Here is an 18,118-nt window from a genome sequence, read left to right as displayed (position 1 = left end):
AGCCAATCGCAGGGCACACATAGACGAACAACCATCCACGTTCACACTCACACCTAGGGACAATTTAGAGCGTCCAATCAGCCTGCCATGCATGTTTTTTGGAATGTGGGAGGAAACCGGAGCACCCGGAGAAAACCCACGCAGGCCCGGGGAGAACATGCAAACTCCACACAGGGAGGCCGGAGCTGGAATCGAACCCGGTACCTCTGCACTGTGAAGCCGACGTGCTAACCACTGGACTACCGGGCCGATATATATATATATATATATATATACACACACACACAATTAAATTTCCACCCTGCGATTGGCTGGCAACCGGTTCTGAGTGTCCCCCGCCTACTGCCTGAAGACAGCTGGGATGGGCTCCAGCACGCCCGCGACCCTTGTGAAGATAAAACGGATCCGAAAATGGATGGATGGATGAGTAAAGAATTTCCCATTTGTTAGTATTAAGCTCGTGGACTTTAGTTTAGTTCTGGGGATGTGCCATACCACTTTTTTTTTTCGACTAATACTCAAAGCAGGGACAGACCCTGGTTATGCTGAGAAGATATCAGGAATTTGCCAATGCGCCGTTTTGATTCCGTGTGAATGAATGCGGTGTTAACAAACGGTAAGGATGTCATTCCGTTCGGGCTCAGCAGCGCAGTTGAAGCGTGAAGCATTGCAGATGTGACCCCGTAGCTAGCGCTCGTGTTTGTTTCCTGTCCTCTCGTCCCCTTTGCTCTCTTTGGATTTGCGATTTGGGGCAGGTGGACCTGAATATTCAACTCACCTGGTTTTCCCCTGTGATTTATTTATTTTATCACGGGCGGGCACACAGACGAGGAGTTGACAGTACATTGTTGGTCAAAATGGGTCATAGGTGGTACCAGGACCTTCAGTGGGGACATCATTGACTTAACCCTCCTGTTATGTTGTGGGTCAAAACGACCCACTGTCAAGTTGAAGCCTTTCCGCGTATGAAACTTGGCAACGGGCAGTAAGAAACGATTCATTTTGACACATTTGCAATGAAAACGGTTACTAATGAGCTCCAACAATGTTTCTCGGGATGCTTTGGGCACATTGAGAATAGCCGGGTCAAATCGACCCATTGTCCTCAGTGTTATCTTTGTAAATTTAGAATTGTCCATAAACATTTGATTTGGTGAGATTGTGCAAGTCGTTTTAGTCTTGAAAGTTGAATGCAATCCTGTGGAAAGCGCGTTTGTTTTTTAAGCATTATCAGAGATCTGTATTCAAAGGTCAAGCATTCATTACGACGGGTACTTTAGGCCAAAGCATCAAATTTTAAAGAGCACCTCGGGCTGTCGTGGCTGTTTCAGTCCATGACCAAGCGCAAAGCCAGAAAGCGACAAAGCACCTCGCCACTACAGCTTGAACAAAATAAAAATGTCTACCTCACCCGCCCTTTACACATGAGTCAGGGTCATTTTTTCTCATGGTTTGAATGTTTGGACCATTGTAAACAATCCGCTGCCAGGGTAATATTTTGGCAGAAAAAGCTTTCACTTACCTACGCTGGGCCGTAAGAAGCTCCTTTTATTCCGTTACATTTACGTAAGTAACTGGGGATAAATTGTAAAAGTAGTTTTATTGCAACATACTTCTTTTGCCTTGTTACCCGAATGTACGTGTGACGTCATGGCGAAGAAGTCTTTCGAGTGTGGTCCCTTTAAGAGGGGCTTTCGCAACAACTACAATTCCCACAATGCACCGAGCTCAGCCACAAAAAAAGAAGTAAACGCGGAAACAATAGAGACCCAGTTTGCTCTTTAAATACTAAACATCTGCTGCCAAGTAATCTTGGTTGCTCGTTGTCCGTTTGCCACCACAATCTCCTGTAAGCTACACTTTAAACTTGTCATGGCTTTGAAAAGAATAAAGAAGGTGAGTTTGGCCGTATCACTTGTGATGTATCGAAAACAGCCATCGCGCCGGCCGGTCTTTACGCCTTGTTTGCGAACTAGTTTAATATAAACATTCAAGTGGATGGATTCAGCTTTTATTTTAAAAAAATGAGAACCAAAGTCGACGTGAATGGTGCTGACGTTACAGTCGGAACAATTTATTTGAAGTGGTTTCATTTCAACGCGAGTAAGCTAACTTCGCGGCTAGCTCAAAGTTGGCCTAGCAAAAAAGGTTTAAGGCGTGTTCACTTGAACATATTTGCTTTTCATCGTTGCTTACCCGCATACGCAACAAGCACAAACTCAATCCCGAAACTAATACCCAAAAAATGCTTCTTCAATTGTGTTTTTTGTGTAGGAATTGTGTGACTTGAAGCGGGACCCTCCTGCTTCGTGTTCGGCGGGACCGGTCGGAGATGACAGTGAGTGGACGACGCCGTCATCTTATTTTCATTTTTTCATTGTCATCGTTGCTGCATGGCAGACGTCTTAAGTGTGTTGGAATTAGGAACCCTAAAAGTATACGATGAGTGTCGAACCCTTAAAGATAAACAACTTTGGTTGTTTTTTTGTCAAATGATTTGTCATGGGCACCACCGAAAAGCTCCCTAGATATCATTGATCGTCCAAATCCGATGGAATTCTTCCCATGATCCTATTGACAAGGAATCCTGGAAACGTGGAACAGCGGTGTAGTGCTTCACAATGCAGCAAAAATATCAAATAGTTTTCTGGCAAATACTTTGATGGTTAGGTCCTACAGAATCAAAAGTGCACGTAGGCGGGGTTGACTGTAATTGCTACATGGCTGCAGCTCCTCTCGAGCGTATTTGCATATTGATATGGTGTCTTTCGATGTCTTCGGTAAATTACGGACTTTTTTCAACTGTAGCCTAACCTCTGGGCATTTATATACACCGTTTCAGAAAGAACTTGACTTGCAATGTTAATAACTTTTTGTTTTTTCGTTTTTTTTTGTAGTGTTCCATTGGCAAGCCAGCATCACAGGACCGGTGAGCTTTTTCTAGATTTTTTTTTTCCTTTTGTGTTTCCTGCATTTCTTTTTGGCATGTTGTTTCTGGATGTGTCGACAATAGAACAGTTTGTTGACTAGTTTGCAGCACACCCTTATTTCCTGTTTTAAAAAGTTTAGCCTGTCACACTCTGAGGCAGTCGAACATATGTAGGCCTGCGATATTGTTGAGATTTTTTGATTTTTTTTTTTTTTATGTCTATCTCCATGCTGTCTTTGTTCAGTCTACCGTGGTTGTTTTCTCTCTCCATCTTAGAATGACAGCCCGTACAATGGAGGGGTTTTCTTCCTTTCTGTGCATTTCCCCACCGACTATCCCTTCAAACCCCCCAAGGTAGGTTTTCCCATCTCGCAGACTTCGCCGCGAGCTTTCTGATGTTGGGAATCGAGTGCAGGCACCGTGAAACCTCAAATGTATTAACACAATCATATTACTGGATTTCAAAGCTATTTTTCTCCCGAAGAAAAAATGAATGAAACCGGATGAATGTGCGCAACGGTCAAAATGTCACCTCGATAATTCCCGCCTTAAATTCACTGGCAGCGTTTTAAATTAGTTTGATCTCACGAGTTTCTGTGCTTGTTTGATGGATACTTTTCTGAAAATGTTGGTCTGTTTGACAGTTGGAACATTCCACTCCCGATGCATTTTATTCACAATTCAAAACACTTCCATGTTACAATAAATGGAGCGCTTTAAACGTTGCCCTGTTTTTGTCTTGCCGATTCCTAATGATTAGCTGCGCTCGTGTCAGCAAAGTCAATTCCTCCCGATGCGCAGCGTATCAACCGTCTGACCGTTTGCAGATCAAGTGTCACACTTGCATGCTAAACATGAAGCCATTTAACCGTTGCGTTGCGTTTCTCTTCATTTGTGCCTCCCCCACAGGTGGCTTTTACCACCAAAATCTATCATCCAAATATAAACAGCAACGGTAGCATCTGCCTGGACATACTGAGGTCGCAGTGGTCGCCTGCCCTTACCGTATCAAAAGGTACGTTGAGGACGGTATCTCGGAGTATTGCAATAAATTAGCTAAGAGCCACATTGCGCTTGCTTAGTTGGCAGCATGAGAGGAAAAAAAAAACGTTTTTTTTTTGTTTTGTTTTTTAGTGTCACAATATCTATTGTTAAAATCATTCATCTTTCATTCATTCATCTTCCGTACCGCTTGATCCTCACTAGGGTCGCGGGGGGTGCTGGAGCCCATCCCAGCCGTCTCCGGGCAGTAGGCGGGGGACACCCTGAATCGGTTGCCAGCCAATCGCAGGGCACACATAGACGAACAACCATCCGCGCTCACACTCACACCCAGGGACAATTTAGAGTGTTCAATCAGCCCGCCACGCATGTTTTTGGAATGTGGGAGGAAACCGGAGCACCCGGAGAAAACCCACGCAGGCCCGGTTGCCAGCCAAACGCAGGGCACACAGAAACGAACAACCATTCGCACTCACACTCACACCTAGGGACAATTTAGAGTGTTCAATCAGCCTGCCATGCATATTTTTGGAATGCGGGAGGAAACCGGAGCACCCGGAGAAAACCCACGCAGGCCCGGGGAGAACATGCAAACTCCACACAGGGAGGCCGGAGCTGGAATCGAACCCGGTACCTCTGCACTGTGAAGCCGACGTGCTAACCACTGGACTACCGGGCCGCCCTTGTTAAAATCAGAAAACCTTTATTAGTCTCGCAATGTTGTTCTCATATCGTGCAGGATAGTGGCGTGATCTGAGCTCGGAAGTGCCGTCCAGGCTTCTCGAAATGATCTGCATGTTGAGGTTTGGGGGGGGCGTGGCCCAAAAAGATTGAGGAGGAGCGTAAATATTTCACCGCGCTTCCAGGAAATCTGGTTGATTTTAGTCTGAATATACTTTGGCGAATGATTTGAAGGTCCCTATTAAGAGCCAACCGTCAGTTTTACATTTCAGCTTCCATCTTGGAGCACTTTGGGACCCTTCTTGGACCCGTGCTGTCGCGCCTCACTTTCCGGAGGCCAAATAGAACAAACGATTTTTTTATTTTTTTTTCTCGACATTTTTGTGTAACTATATTTTCACTTGAACTGATGCCTGAAATGGGAATCGGCTCGCTCGTTGACTGACGTAAACGCGTGTGCCTGTTGTGTCCTGTTGCAGTCTTGTTATCCATCTGCTCTTTGCTGTGCGATCCCAACCCCGACGACCCTTTAGTCCCCGACATAGCGCACACGTACAAATCGGACCGACAAAAGTAAGCCTGAAAGCCCAGTCGGTCAAATCTTTCTTTTCTTTTTTTTTCCTTTCTCTCAAATATAAAATATATATTTTTATTGTTACGTCCAGGTACAACGACATGGCCAAAGAATGGACGAGGAAGTTTGCGATGTGAAGGCAAGGCAAGTTTCAGCATCAACATTCCAAATGACAGATCAAGTTTAAAGAAGAAAAAAAAAAAGCCAGTACACCCCCCCCCCCCAGCCCACCCCACCCGCACGCCGCCACACTATTTTCAGTTTACGCTGGGAGCACTTTTGACTTCTCAAACTGGACACCATGACCCGATTGTCTCCACCGTTCCGTTTCTTCTACTTGAATTCAATTGGAATTATTATTGTTTTATGATGATATGAGCAATGGTGACGATACCTCACATTATTTTACTTTGAAGAGATTTATATGGAATAAAACTATGCTCATTTTACTTGAGACACCACACGATTCGAGTCGCACTTGATTTTTCCCCACCCACGTGACTTCACGCATGCCGGTGATAACTTTGATGACCACTAGAGGGCGGCCTTGACTTTTTCTGCACAGGCCTGAGACCCTTGCAAACTCGGTGTCACGGAGCAAAATAGCCTTTATTTTATAAATGTATATAACATTTATGTCCGAAATTAAGTTTTCAGGTGATTATTGAATCGTTTTGCTGTTTTGGCTTTCTTTTCCCTGCTAGACAAGATGGGACAAATTCATTTGATGGTGAAAAGTCACCGTTTTGGAAGTGGTGGCACATTTTTATACACAGAAAAAAAATGCACGATTATGAATCCAAACTGATCACTGTTTAGTGACTTATTCAGCTCCCCAAAACGACTCGGGTAATTATGAAACGGACAAAATGTGCGATTGCCCCCAGAGCGCCCATTGGAACCTGTTCAATTTTAGAATCTGTGATTTTATGCGCTTCCAAGGCCCAAAATTTTGCATCCCCAGTGCAACTCTACATGAGAAAAAGAGCGTGAGCAAGCTGGGAATCATTTAAAATTTTATTAAAAATGTATTTGTGGAATGACTCATAACATCAAACAATCATGATAGCGGAAACAACAAAACTGCATCGCTTTTTCTATTCAAAATTTTTTTTGGGCGGGGGTTGTATGATTTATTAAGAGCAGATGTTTGTCATGTAGGGACTCGAGCAGCTTTGGACAACATGGACATTAGGAGTGTTGGAAAGTTGCTCTTAAATTAAACTTGGCTGAAGCTGTCGGAACTCTTTAGTTGGAAATAAAACATAAGGCAAAATGTGTTATTTCAGCATACAAAAAAAGCAGAGGGGGGGGCGAAAGGGGATTTTATTTTTTATTTTTTTAATCAAACTTTCAAGCCATAGTGCCTAGACCAGGCATGACAAAATATCCCAAATGGATTCAAACACGCTTATAAAGCAGATGAATATGAAATGACAACACTCAAGGTGTGTGTTTCACTCCCTCTCGGCCCGTTTTTTTTTGGTTTGTTTTGTTTTGCTTGAACTTTGCAGTATTGCTTCCGCTTCCCTCCACTTGACAGGATGCGGATTGTTTCCTCTGCAGGCCAATAAAACCGTTGCCTGGTGCCTTTGCGGGAAGAATGCGCCTTTCCAGATGATAACATGGCCGCAATGCAACACTTTGCCCGTTTGAGAACATTTGCCACTTTTTTTTTTGGTTTTGTACTTTGGAAAAATCTCCTCACTTGCAAGACAATTCAATTGTACTTGTGGAATGACTGCGTCTGCTTGTGTTTCTCTCCACTAGTGTACATTTGTAGGGCAACGGTGACATATGAGACAAGAACATAAGACAAGTGAGGTCTCAATTAGGACAGTTGTCTTGCTAGCTGGAGTGTCGGTGTGCTAGCACATGTTATAGTGAGGTGAAACTACTCGACACGCTTTGACACCTCACATCACACCGCTAGTAGTACCAATAGCGTGCAGATGTCCACTAGTGCCGATTTTTTTTTCCATACTCGTAACATGTAGTTGTGCAGAAATATCACGTTTGTAGAAAATCGTTGAACTAGTGAGGACAAGTTGTCTAGTAGTGGGGATATATAATCGATGTTCTAACAGCTCCATGCTTTGGTCGTAAAAAAAAGGGGGGGGGGGGATAGTTGAAGAGGGGGTGTTCCTGGGAGGAGTCTTGAGATCTGGATGTCACACGAAACTTTACTTGGAAGACTTTCTCGCCGCACTTGAGCGCACAGCCTGCCCGCGGAGAGAGCGGAGCCTGCCTATTTTTAGTCCCCCGAAATCGGCACTCAAATGGGGGGAAATGACGCTGCGTGAAGGTTTCGCGAGGCCCAGCTCCCGAGTGACGCACCACGCGGTCAAGCAAAAGCAGTACTCGGCAACTTTCTTTGAGTCCACCGACGCCGACGAGTAGCACCGCCATGGCCGCCCAGTGCGACGCTTTGAGCGGATACTTGCAGCAGCAGCAGTCGGACCATGGCTCCAACAGCGAGCGCAGCACAGACTCGCCTTTGCCGGGCTCCGAGGAGGACCTGAGCGGACCCCACCAGCTGGCCGATCCGGAGTGGACTGAGGAGCGCTTCCGAGTGGACCGAAAGAAGCTGGAATTCATGTTGTTAGGTAATTCCGTTTTTAAAACACGCGCACGTATGTTGTTGTGGAATGTTTTCGAGCCTCCTTAATGGGCCTTAGTTTCATTAACATCCAAAAGTTTCGCTCAGTTTGCGTTGCAGCCAAGTTCCACGTGAACACGCGGCGTTTGTTTTGATTGGCATGTGATCGTCTGCTAATCACGTGTGTGATTTGCTACGAGGCAATTAGAGCAGTTGACTTTAAATACTTTCGCACGTGGTGCAAATACTGCGTTCTTGTGCGCCGGACGTAAAAAAAAAAATCAGATTTCGCCCACTAGGAGCTGTTATGTCGAATTCATTCAATCGGGGCCGTCAAAACTTACTTGTGCTTTCCGGTGCTTGCCGATCGGCAAAGTGACTGGATCGGAAAAGCACCGTTTCGAATCGGCTTCGTTTTTTTTTTTTTAATCTTTATTGAGCAATTCAGAATACAATTCTCAGCAACCAGAAAACAAAACGAATGTGCTACCAATACATACATATTACAAACGTTTAAACAAAAAAGAAGGGAAAAAAATAGAATGAAGCCAGGGGATTTTTAGACAAAAATTCCAAATAAGGAGCATATAGCCAGAGTCTTAACAGCTTTTTTGTTTTTGGAATCCATAATAGAGCTCAGGTACTGCTTTGTTTCGAATCGGCTTCGTCAGGCCCGCTCGTTGTGGCGCCAAACGTCACGATTTTGCTGTCTTCTGATTGGTTGATCAGTCCAAGGTTCGTGTCGGCAAACTTCGACGAGCTAAACTCGTTTGTAGCCGTTTGCTAACGTGAATATGAATTAACTGCAAACCTGGTGACTACGGTGTACTTTAGTTGAAATGTTCATGTTTTTGTTGTTTGAGTGTTAACTCCTTAAACTGACGTGACACTGTTGGGTGTTGTTAAACGTTTTTGGTTGTTGGTGGAATCAATGATTGGATTGTGAACTGTGTTATTTTTTTTATTCTCGTCAACTAAGTGTTTGAGACTCGATTTTAAGACGAGTTATATCGGTCTTAAAATATAGAATAGCGAGAATAAGCCGATATGGACCGAAGGGTGACATTTTTCCTATTTAATGTGACGATTGAACAGGTCATTGATTGATTGATTTTTACGGTCACATTTTTCTATCGGATGTCTGAAAAATGATCCAGAGGAGATTAGCTTGTGGTGTTGTGCGTTATTTTTAGTTTATTTGGTTTTGGTTTATTTTGGTAAAGTGTGAGTGCCCGGAAAACGGTAAAATAGAAACTGAGCAGACTGTTGTCCGCCACCAATCATGCCCAGACACACGCAGACTTGATGTCACATGTATATCCACCAGGCCCCGCCTCTTAAAGGCATCATCTGGCATAGTAAATTGAGTTCTCTTCAAAAGTGAGTTGGAGCAGTAAAACCAGTCATTTCTTTCCCCCCCTCTTTAAATAGCCTCAAGCAATATTGCAGCCGTTTTGACCTGTTGCCGGTGTGTTTGGACTCTATTCCCCGCTATAAACTTGACTCGACTGTCCCCTGCCCAAGTTGATGTTTAGATCTCGGCGCACATGTCGTCCTCCATGTCTGGCGCTGCTGCGCTTGCTCAAGTGCATTCCTCAAAGCTCCATGTCATCTCAAACTCTTCCAGGAAAACAACTTAGCCTGAGAGCAGCCCAAGATCCAAAGTGTCCCGGACATACCGCGCGCCACGTCACGCTGTGTGTGTGTGTGTGTGTGTGTGTGTGTGTGTGTAAACGGAGCGATTTGATTGGATGTTCCCGGTTTGTTGGTGTGGCTCTGGCCGGGACGGAGCACAGAATGTGCGTTCCTCCGTCCGCCGCTCGCCTCTGCTTTATTTATTAGTTCAGCCTAGAGGCCACGTTATCCGAACTGTAAAACCTCTTTAACCCCTGACCTCATACTGCCTCGAGGAATAATGCGGGGCATCCGCTCACGTTGTCCTGCTTGTTTCCCAGTCGGCAGTCTTCGGCGTCCTCTCTGCACTGATGATCTCGTAGAGATTCACTTCTTTTGGCAGCTTAATTCCGTTTGTGTGCAGCATAACAGCTAAATGCTGATGCACCATGTTTGCTCCGAGCTCTGGCTTCCACTAATTGAGCCCCCGGAGCCAGTCAGAACTTTTTTGCGACTTTCAATCCAAACACTGCATGTAGGCAAAAGGTCTGCAATTATATGAGCCATTAGTCAAGAATTTCAAGAAGCGCTCCTAGCACGACGCTAAAATGGGAAGAGGAGTTTCAAATTGAGGGCGCACGGGCATGTCGTCACGGGTTGTGTGACTTTTGGGAAATCCAAACGAGTATTCAGAGATGATTAGCTGGCGTGACTTCATAGTGACTCGGAAAGTGACTTTTTTTTTTGGCCCACTTTCACCAGGAGAAAATGGAAACTGTGATGCCAGGATGGTCGAATTAGTAAATAGATTTTTTATTTTTTCAGGGAGGGGGAGGTTACGGGAACTCTCACCCTGGAAGCCATTGAAGTTTACGGTCGTCTTTTTGGCAGCCCGTCCGAGAAACTCGCAAGTTGTTGTAACACCTTGGAGAGCTTCACAGTGGCATGAAAGGCTGAAAGATGGCTATTTGTGGACAAGAAAAAAAAAAAAAACCCTGTGTGGTCACTTTTTTTTTTCTTTTTATAGACGAGACACTGTGGTGGGAAAGCATTAACATTTACTCCCGGTCCAGTGATCCACTTTGTCTGGCATTGGGTTCCAGGTCTTGCCTCTTTAAGGGTCAAAATGCATTTTTATGTTATTAAAGCAGGAGTCGGATGTTTACGGCGGTGGTGACGTACCCGAGATATGAACTGAAGTCGTTAGTAAAGTTGTTGTCGTGAATTTATGATTGCAGGAGAAATGCTGTATTTCTTAAACAAGCCTGGGCTCACAATATTTTTCTTTTATTTTTTTATTATATTTTATATTTTAAATATATTTTTTCATTGACTTCATTTGAGGAGCATCTTTTTTTTTTTCTTGATTGAACTTAATTTGTAGATTGTGTATTGGCTTTCCCACCTGTCATTTTGTTTTCACGGCCTCTAATAACCTTGCCGACGCAATAGAAAGTAGGCTCCGCAGGAAAAAAAAAAAAACGTGGCAGTGAACCTCCTCAGCCTCTTTTATTGAGCTGCGTCATGCCATGAAAAGAAAAAAAAACAACAACAAAAACAAAAGAACGTCCTTCTTTTGAGGTGTCATCCTCGTCTTCCTCCCGGGTGCTGAGTAAGGCTGTTGGACAGGAAGTGTGCATCTTGAGGGAGAATGCGGCGCGGTCTTTGACCTCATCTTGCTTCCTCCGGAGTGCTCTCTCTCTTGTCCTCACTTTTTATTTGCGCGCAAGGACAAAACTCTTCACTGGCTGTTTTTCAAACTACTGTACTTTCCGCACCAAAAGGCGCACCTAAAAGCTTTCCATTTTCTTAAAAGCTCAGAGCGTGCCTTAAAATCCGATGCGCCTTGTGTATGGTTATTACGGTAATACGTCGACTTTCTGAATGGCTCCTTGCTGAGACGTGCTGACAACGCAAAGTTCAAACTTAAGGCGATCGCTTTCGCTGTTGAAAACGGAAATAGCGCAGCGGCAAGAGAATTCAACGTTAACGAGTTATAAGTTATAACTTGCTGTTGGTTAAGTGAACTGTGTTGCCGCTTTATTAAATATGTTTTACTGACATCTGATCGTTCTGTTGGTATTTCCTTGAGTGTGGCTCCATCTAGTGGATGCATTGTAGATTGCGTCTTATAATGCGGTGCGCCTAATGTATGAAAAAAAATCCAAAATAGGCCATTCATTGAAGGTGGCTTATCATCCGATGCGCCTTATAGTGTGGAAAATACGGTAAACGGATTGCAATTCACAAATGGGCCCCCGGGCCGTAGTTTGTATACCCCAGATCTGCACAAACAACCTTTTTGTAGGTTCCAATATTGTGATAGGAAGTTAAAAATGACCTGGGCAATTATGCTACTCTGCTAACGATTTATAAATCTTTGCAAAATTTGATCCGGGTCATATAACTGGCGACGGTACGTATCCATTTTTATTTCATTTTCGATCGGATTTGTCCGCATTGGAGGTTGCAGTCGAGCTTCTTCTTCCCCAGTCGCCACAACAACATGCTGCGACAATTAAACGATTCTATTCAAACTTTGCCCGCGCGCCGCATTCCTCCATCGCGGGGCGATGATGAAGCTCTTGGCAGATGTAATATAAATGGGCTCCACTCGATGGAAAAACCTGTAGTTCATTACTTTAAAAAAAAGGAGGGGGGGGGAGCAGCCTGGGGGCGTCTTATTTCAGCTCTCTGACCCATTTTGCGGAGCTGTAAATGAATCTCTGTTATTCCACGGCCCTCCAACATCTTTTTCTTCTGCCCTTGTCAGAGTGCAGATTTACATTCTGTCTGGTTTGCGGTTGCTATTTTAGAATTTTTTTCTTTGAGGGTGTGGGGATGGAGGGGGCGGGGGGGCAGAGGTGGGCAGCGGGCACCCCGGTCTTGCGTACACATGATTTGGACATATTTTGCAGTATCAGTCGACATACTTGAGTGAGCCAAGTAGAATTGAAAAAAATAAAAATAAAATACTGCGGCGATGCTTTTAATATGATTAACGGCGATTTCCCAACAATGTCATGTTTACATAGCAACAGTCTCCAAGCGAGGCTTCCTCCCTTTGCTCGGCAGGGGTCCCGATACTGGGCTGGAGATACCAGGTACCAGGAATGTGCTGCTTTGTGTAATCGCTTGGCATCATTTATTGGAGGGATGATGCGGGAAGGAAATCGGCTTGATATCTAGACGTCTCTCGCAGATTCTTGCGCACGAGGTTCAGTTGTTGAACCGGGTCGGAGCGGTATGTCAGCCCATCCGTCATATTGTATATGGCTTTCGTATTAGACATAAATTCGGCAGACAATATGGTAAAATTGAGCGAGCAATCGGGAGCAAACGTGTTCACAATTTGCTTCACTTTGCCACATCCAACATGGCGGCTTTGTAGACGTCACATAAATGCGGTTTCTTGCTGTTGGGGCAGACTGGAATGGAAGCGCTTTAACAGATTATTATATGAATAATGACGGAGGCGAAGCTTATAGAGTGTCGACGTGTGATGACGAGCCGACCGGCCAGTCGCTGGGAAATTACGACCAGAAGTAATCGCAACCTAGCGTTGCTGCTTTTTTAAAGTAAAGTAGCACCTAGCAAACTGAAGCCTTGACTCCATACATCCCTTCACTACTTTACGGGCAACTCCGCATCTTCAATTCAATTGTCGTAACGGGTTTAGCTTGTCTCAGTGCGTGTGAAAGCTTATTTAGCTTAGCTTAGCATAGCGTGCTTTATCAACACATCGCTAAGCAGTGATCGAGTGTGTGTGTTAAGTGACGTGATTATTGTTGGAAATGTGAAAAGAAAATAAATAAAGGGGCGCGAGTAACGGATGTAGTAATGGCGGGGGATAATGGATTCCTTCGTGACGGCTTTCGGAATACGCCCTGAGCTCACTAACGCGCGCACATGGAGGCACGCCAAGGCAGCTCCATGTACATATTGTTTGCTTGATTGTTGCGCGTGGAGCCGCAATTGTAGAAATCAACACTGTTTGCATTCCGTCAGTGTCACAGCGGTGGAATCTCCCGGATTTCGTGTCTGCCCGTGGAATAATGGAGAACAGATTCGGGTATCATCTGTCAGTGTTTAGGCCTTTGTGCTTTTCCTCCGCAGCTCGTCGCTTGCTTTTACGCGTCGTGACAGACGGGACGAGTGGATACATTCGGTCATTGCCGCAAAAACGACAAGGCGACTTTAGGATGTATAAGATGCTGGCATTTAGAATTTTATTTATTTTTTAACAGGCCAGAGAATCGCTGTTTATTTGGGTCGGTTGGGGGGGGGGGGCGGTTCCAGACTGACTACAATTGGTGAAAATCAACTCGGAAGTGACACACCTGTTGCTGGACCGAGACAATTGTCGTCCTCAGCCCAGTTTAACGAGAGCTACGATGCTCTGTTTTCAAGTCTTTGCAGAAGTAACAATCCCTCCAACAAAATGCCCAAAATAAACTCAAACAAAGGATGTGCTCCGCAGCCCTTTTTTGAAGAAGAAGAAGAAGAAAAAGTCAGCCGGCGTGTCTCGGCAGAGGCCTGTGATTTTGGTTGGCGGGCTGAAAGGGGAGCAACGTCGCATGGCATGTGCGGAGACAAAAAACAAACTCGCGATTACGCCCTCGATGACATCGAACCGATCGGCGTCGACGCCGCGTCGGCCGATCGCAACAGAAAGTGGTTGCGGCCGTTTTTCCTCTCGGATACTGTTCGTGAGTCGACGCGGAATATCGCTGGAATTTGAGAACGGACGTTGTCGGAAGTCCATTTTGGAATGCGGTGGGCCTAGATTCAGAATTCAGAAATATCGAAGATACAGTATGGACGGATTGATTATGAATATGATTTTAACAGTAGATTGTTGGAGGCCGGGCGGCCCGGTAGTCCAGTGGTTAGCACGTCGGCTTCACAGTGCAGAGGCTCCGGGTTCGATTCCAGCTCCGGCCTCCCTGTGTGGAGTTTGCATGTTCTCCCCGGGCCTGAGTGGCTTTTCTCCGGGTGCTCCGGTTTCCTCCCACATTCCAAAAAACATGCATGGCAGGCTGATTGAACGCTCTAAATTGTCCCTCGGTGTGAGTGTGAGTGCGAATGGTTGTTCTTTCTGTGTGCCCTGCGATTGGCTGGCAACCGACTCAGGGTGTCCCCCCGCCTACTACCCGAAGACAGCTGGGATAGGCTCCAGCACCCCCCGCGACCCTAGTGAGGATCAAGCGGCTTGGAAGATGAATGAATGAATGAATGAATGTTGGAGGCCTGGACAAGAGCTGGCCAAAAGTCTGCACAAGAAATGGTTTCGGACAAATATAAATATGAGGCACGCCTTGGTCACATCTCGGCTGGATGACTTTAATGCCCTTGACTTTGGAGTCAGCCAGTCCTCCATGAAGCGTCTCCAGTTGGTCCAAAATGCCGCTGGTCGTTGCCTCATTATTAGTAGGTATAGTATTATTATTATAGTATTCTTTGGCTTTTGACTCGGCATGTACAAATCCTTGAGGTGAACCGAAAGGCTGCTCAACTATGTTTTGTCTTTATTAATCGCGTTACAAGCCTCTTAGCATTTTTTTCCGACGCGACCCAACAAAATATTCCCATTTTGAAGCAAGGCCAGGTTTGGAGTCGGTATCGTAAACGGTGCGCCGATAGGGTTGCTGTCATGATAAGCGCACCCCCCACCCCCCCAGCCTCCCACCCCTCCGGGTCTCGTAATCTTCCCGTCTCAGGTCTTGTTTCTCCCACGGCTGGTTTGCGTGCCACACATCTGTCGACGGGATGTTTCCCTTTGGGTGAGTTGGAGGTTTTTGTGGTGAATCTGCAGTCCCGATGTCTCTGTGATCTGTCCATCTACGACTTTTGTTGCGCTATACTTGATGCCGACTTATTAGTCAATCTGCCCTTGAGCCAGAGCCGTTCAACCAACCCGGTTGCTTCATCCTCAATATACCAATTTATTTATTTCAGAAAAGCAGATGAAGTCTACGATGGCAGCTTCTGAAAACTTCTGTCTAAGGGTCTGACCTCACAACAGTCAATAGTTTTTTTTTTGCGCTTTGTATTGTTTTTCGCTAATGATCCAGCAAAATATCCAGACACCATCTGTTCTCAACGCAATAGGGGACTGAGAATTAGCTTGGCCACAATCGACTCTCAAATGTAACTACTAACTACAGCAAAATGGTCTCGGCGTGATCATAAAATGCTTGGATTGTTGTTGACACGCCTCCTTGATGATGTCGGCGCGCATCGCCAAAGGCCACAATGTCTGCTCCGAATGACAATAAAGCTCCCTTATTTTTTTTTTTTTAAGTAGGCCTCAAAATATCAATGTTCATAAGGGAATATCTGGATTTTTTTTGGGGGGGGGGGTTGGGGGAGGTACATCTACCCAAATCTCCTGACCCAGATTCCGACAGACAGTAACGGATCCATCTCGGGCAACGTTGGTGACATCATTAAGACTTCCTGCTCGGATGATAGCGAAACATGAGAATTCTCCTCAGAGGACAGATATGTCTTTTACATTAGCAGAGCTGCCATAATCTGGAAGACTTGCAGATGTCCTGGAGTGACGACAAGCTTTTTGGTGTTTTGGCCCCTCCGTCTTCCACCCGGCGCGTATCGACGTATCAAAGCCGGCACGTTATCCAACTCAAACTGCATGTGTCGACGGAATAATTGCGCCGCGTTGCTCCTTGTTGCATCAGCTGTGGCTCGCGTTGAAATCGTAGGAAGGAGAAATTTGATGCCGGATCGATGTCAGTTGTTTGGAAGGTGCGCTGGTATCCGTTTTGAAGCGCAGTCTGTTGTTTTCGGTCAGTTAGCGGTTCTTGTCAATCGTTGCTAACGGGGCGAGAGAAGATATGGCACCACATCTTATTATATATATTTATATATATATATATATATATATATATATATATATATATTTATTATTATTTTATCTTATACAGCGATGGCTGTTTGAAAGTGCTCTATAAATACTGTTGACTTGACTTGACCACAATTCTCAAGCTCTCTGTGCTAGCTTACATGCTAACTCACCGCTAGCTTAAGTATCCCAAATGAAAACGTGATATTTTTTTTGTCCGGTGGACAATTCATTTTGACAATTCAAATTGTTAAGATAAGATAAGATATCCTTTATTCGTCCCACACTGGGGAAATTTACAGCCTAATTTACAGAATTTACAGAAAAAACATAATTAAATTCTCTCCCATCGGTTTTGGCATTTTATGTACGTTTCTTGAGCTTATTTGCCGTTGTAACTTTTCTACTACAGAAAATGAATAAAATATATAAAATATAAAAAAATAAAATAAAAATAAAATGAATAATGAATGAATAATCCTGTACTTGCATGTAATTCCGAGGAAGACAGATGCTTCGTCAGTCCAACGGCCTATGACATCATTCAGGTACGATACTGGATTACTGTACAGCTCTCTTGCCTACCCGGCAAACCGATGGCGTCAAACGATGTGGTTAGTTAGCATAGTCGAGGCTATTAGCTTGGCAAAGGCTGATTAGCTCAACTCGGACCATTAGCCGAGCACTGGAGCGCAGCGTCGGATAGATAGCCTAGCGCGGGCTTTTAGCTCAGAACAGATCCGTTAGCTCGGCTACTTAGCATAGCACAGGCTAACCGAATGTTTTACACGGCAACCGATAGCGTCAAACGATGTGGTTAGTTAGCTTAGTCGAGGCTATTAGCTTGGGAAAGGCTGATTAGCTCAACTCGGACCATTAGCCGAGCACTGGAGGGCAGCGTCGGATAGATAGCCTAGCGCGGGCTTTTAGCTTAGAACAGATCCGTTAGCTCGGCTACTTAGCATAGCATGGGCTAACCGAATGTTTTACAAGTTACCCTTCTGATATTATCAAATAAATTCGTTAAGCTAGCTTGCAAGCTAACTGTTTGCGCGGGCGTGCCCGGACATGTAAGCGAAGCTCAACATATTTTTTTTTGGTCCACTTCATGTAAACGACAAATGATAATTCATTCCAATTCAGCTTGCTATTATCAAAGCGTTTTATCTTACTTCCGCTAATGTAAATTCCTCCCGCTAGCAAGGTAGAAAATGGCCGTCGCTAGGTAACTAACCTCAAGACAGGATTGCTTATGTTGTCATTATGTTTTACTGATCGTATGCTATACAATGACAATAAAGGCGATTCTGATTCTGAATGTATTCGACATGGCTTCTGTACATATTGAAAGGAACCCTCCTTTACAATGCTTTGATTGGACGGCGTGATTACGATCTCATAATATACCGACCTCGGTTTTATTTCTTCAGTCTTATTTTACAATCCGCTTGCGCGGTTCACATTTATTAGCAACCAGCTGCAGTTCAACTTACGGCCGAGGGAGTTCCTCCCTATTCTATTCCGTGCTCGGAAAAAGACTTTCAAGCGCCCGGCCGGCTCTTGTAAATGTTGATTTTTTTTTTACTTTGCACTGGGACCCTTCTGATGTGGTTCATGTTCTTTCCGAAACTGCACTTTCCAAAAGTATTCCCAGAATTGTGCCGCGGGATCTGGCACGCAGTGAAATTTGGCGACACTTGACCCAAACATTGTATTAATGACACCATTCCGGGGCTCCTGTACACAATCGCAATACCAGCGATTGCCCGATATCCATCAATTAGTCACACGGGATTGGTTTTCAGTCGTTTTGGATTACATAGCATGACTTAAATCTCCCATTCCTGGAAATGA

The 18,118-nt window shown here is 44.8% G+C and overlaps 3 protein-coding genes across 4 annotated transcripts in view; 2 read left to right on the top strand and 1 right to left on the bottom strand.

The window, feature by feature from the left end:
- fam13c (family with sequence similarity 13 member C) overlaps positions 1 to 18,118 on the bottom strand; it is a 386,051-nt gene that overhangs the window by 293,968 nt on the left and 73,965 nt on the right. The window lies entirely within an intron of this gene.
- On the top strand, positions 1,722 to 5,649 carry LOC127610065 (ubiquitin-conjugating enzyme E2 D4-like). The gene is made up of 7 exons (XM_052079798.1): positions 1,722 to 1,896; positions 2,275 to 2,338; positions 2,898 to 2,929; positions 3,206 to 3,283; positions 3,839 to 3,944; positions 5,092 to 5,185; positions 5,278 to 5,649. Exons 1-7 carry the CDS (start codon positions 1,873 to 1,875, stop codon positions 5,321 to 5,323), a joined length of 444 nt encoding a protein of 147 aa, XP_051935758.1. The 5' UTR covers positions 1,722 to 1,872; the 3' UTR covers positions 5,324 to 5,649.
- The window catches only part of LOC127610020 (protein bicaudal C homolog 1-like), a 49,475-nt gene continuing 38,702 nt past the window's right edge, over positions 7,346 to 18,118 (top strand). Inside the window, exon 1 of one of the 2 annotated variants that reach the window (XM_052079711.1) lies at positions 7,346 to 7,792. In XM_052079711.1, the coding sequence (XP_051935671.1) occupies positions 7,594 to 7,792 (199 nt within the window). In that variant the 5' untranslated portion in view covers positions 7,346 to 7,593. The remainder of the gene's footprint in view (positions 7,793 to 18,118) is intronic. The other variant, XM_052079710.1, reaches the window with a different exon arrangement.

Source organism: Hippocampus zosterae, chromosome 11, assembly GCF_025434085.1.
Source record: "Hippocampus zosterae strain Florida chromosome 11, ASM2543408v3, whole genome shotgun sequence".
Taxonomy (NCBI): Eukaryota; Metazoa; Chordata; class Actinopteri; order Syngnathiformes; family Syngnathidae; genus Hippocampus; species Hippocampus zosterae.
Note: the sequence above shows the minus strand (reverse complement) of the source record. Positions and strands in the feature narration are given on the sequence as shown.

Excerpts from the sequence above, each read along its gene's own strand:
- LOC127610065 (XM_052079798.1), top strand. The coding sequence starts at position 1,873 with ATGGCTTTGAAAAGAATAAAGAAG. Across the intron at positions 1,897-2,274 it reads CTTTGAAAAGAATAAAGAAG|GAATTGTGTGACTTGAAGCG; the intron begins GTGAGTTTGGCC and ends TTTTTTGTGTAG. Across the intron at positions 5,186-5,277 it reads TACAAATCGGACCGACAAAA|GTACAACGACATGGCCAAAG; the intron begins GTAAGCCTGAAA and ends TGTTACGTCCAG.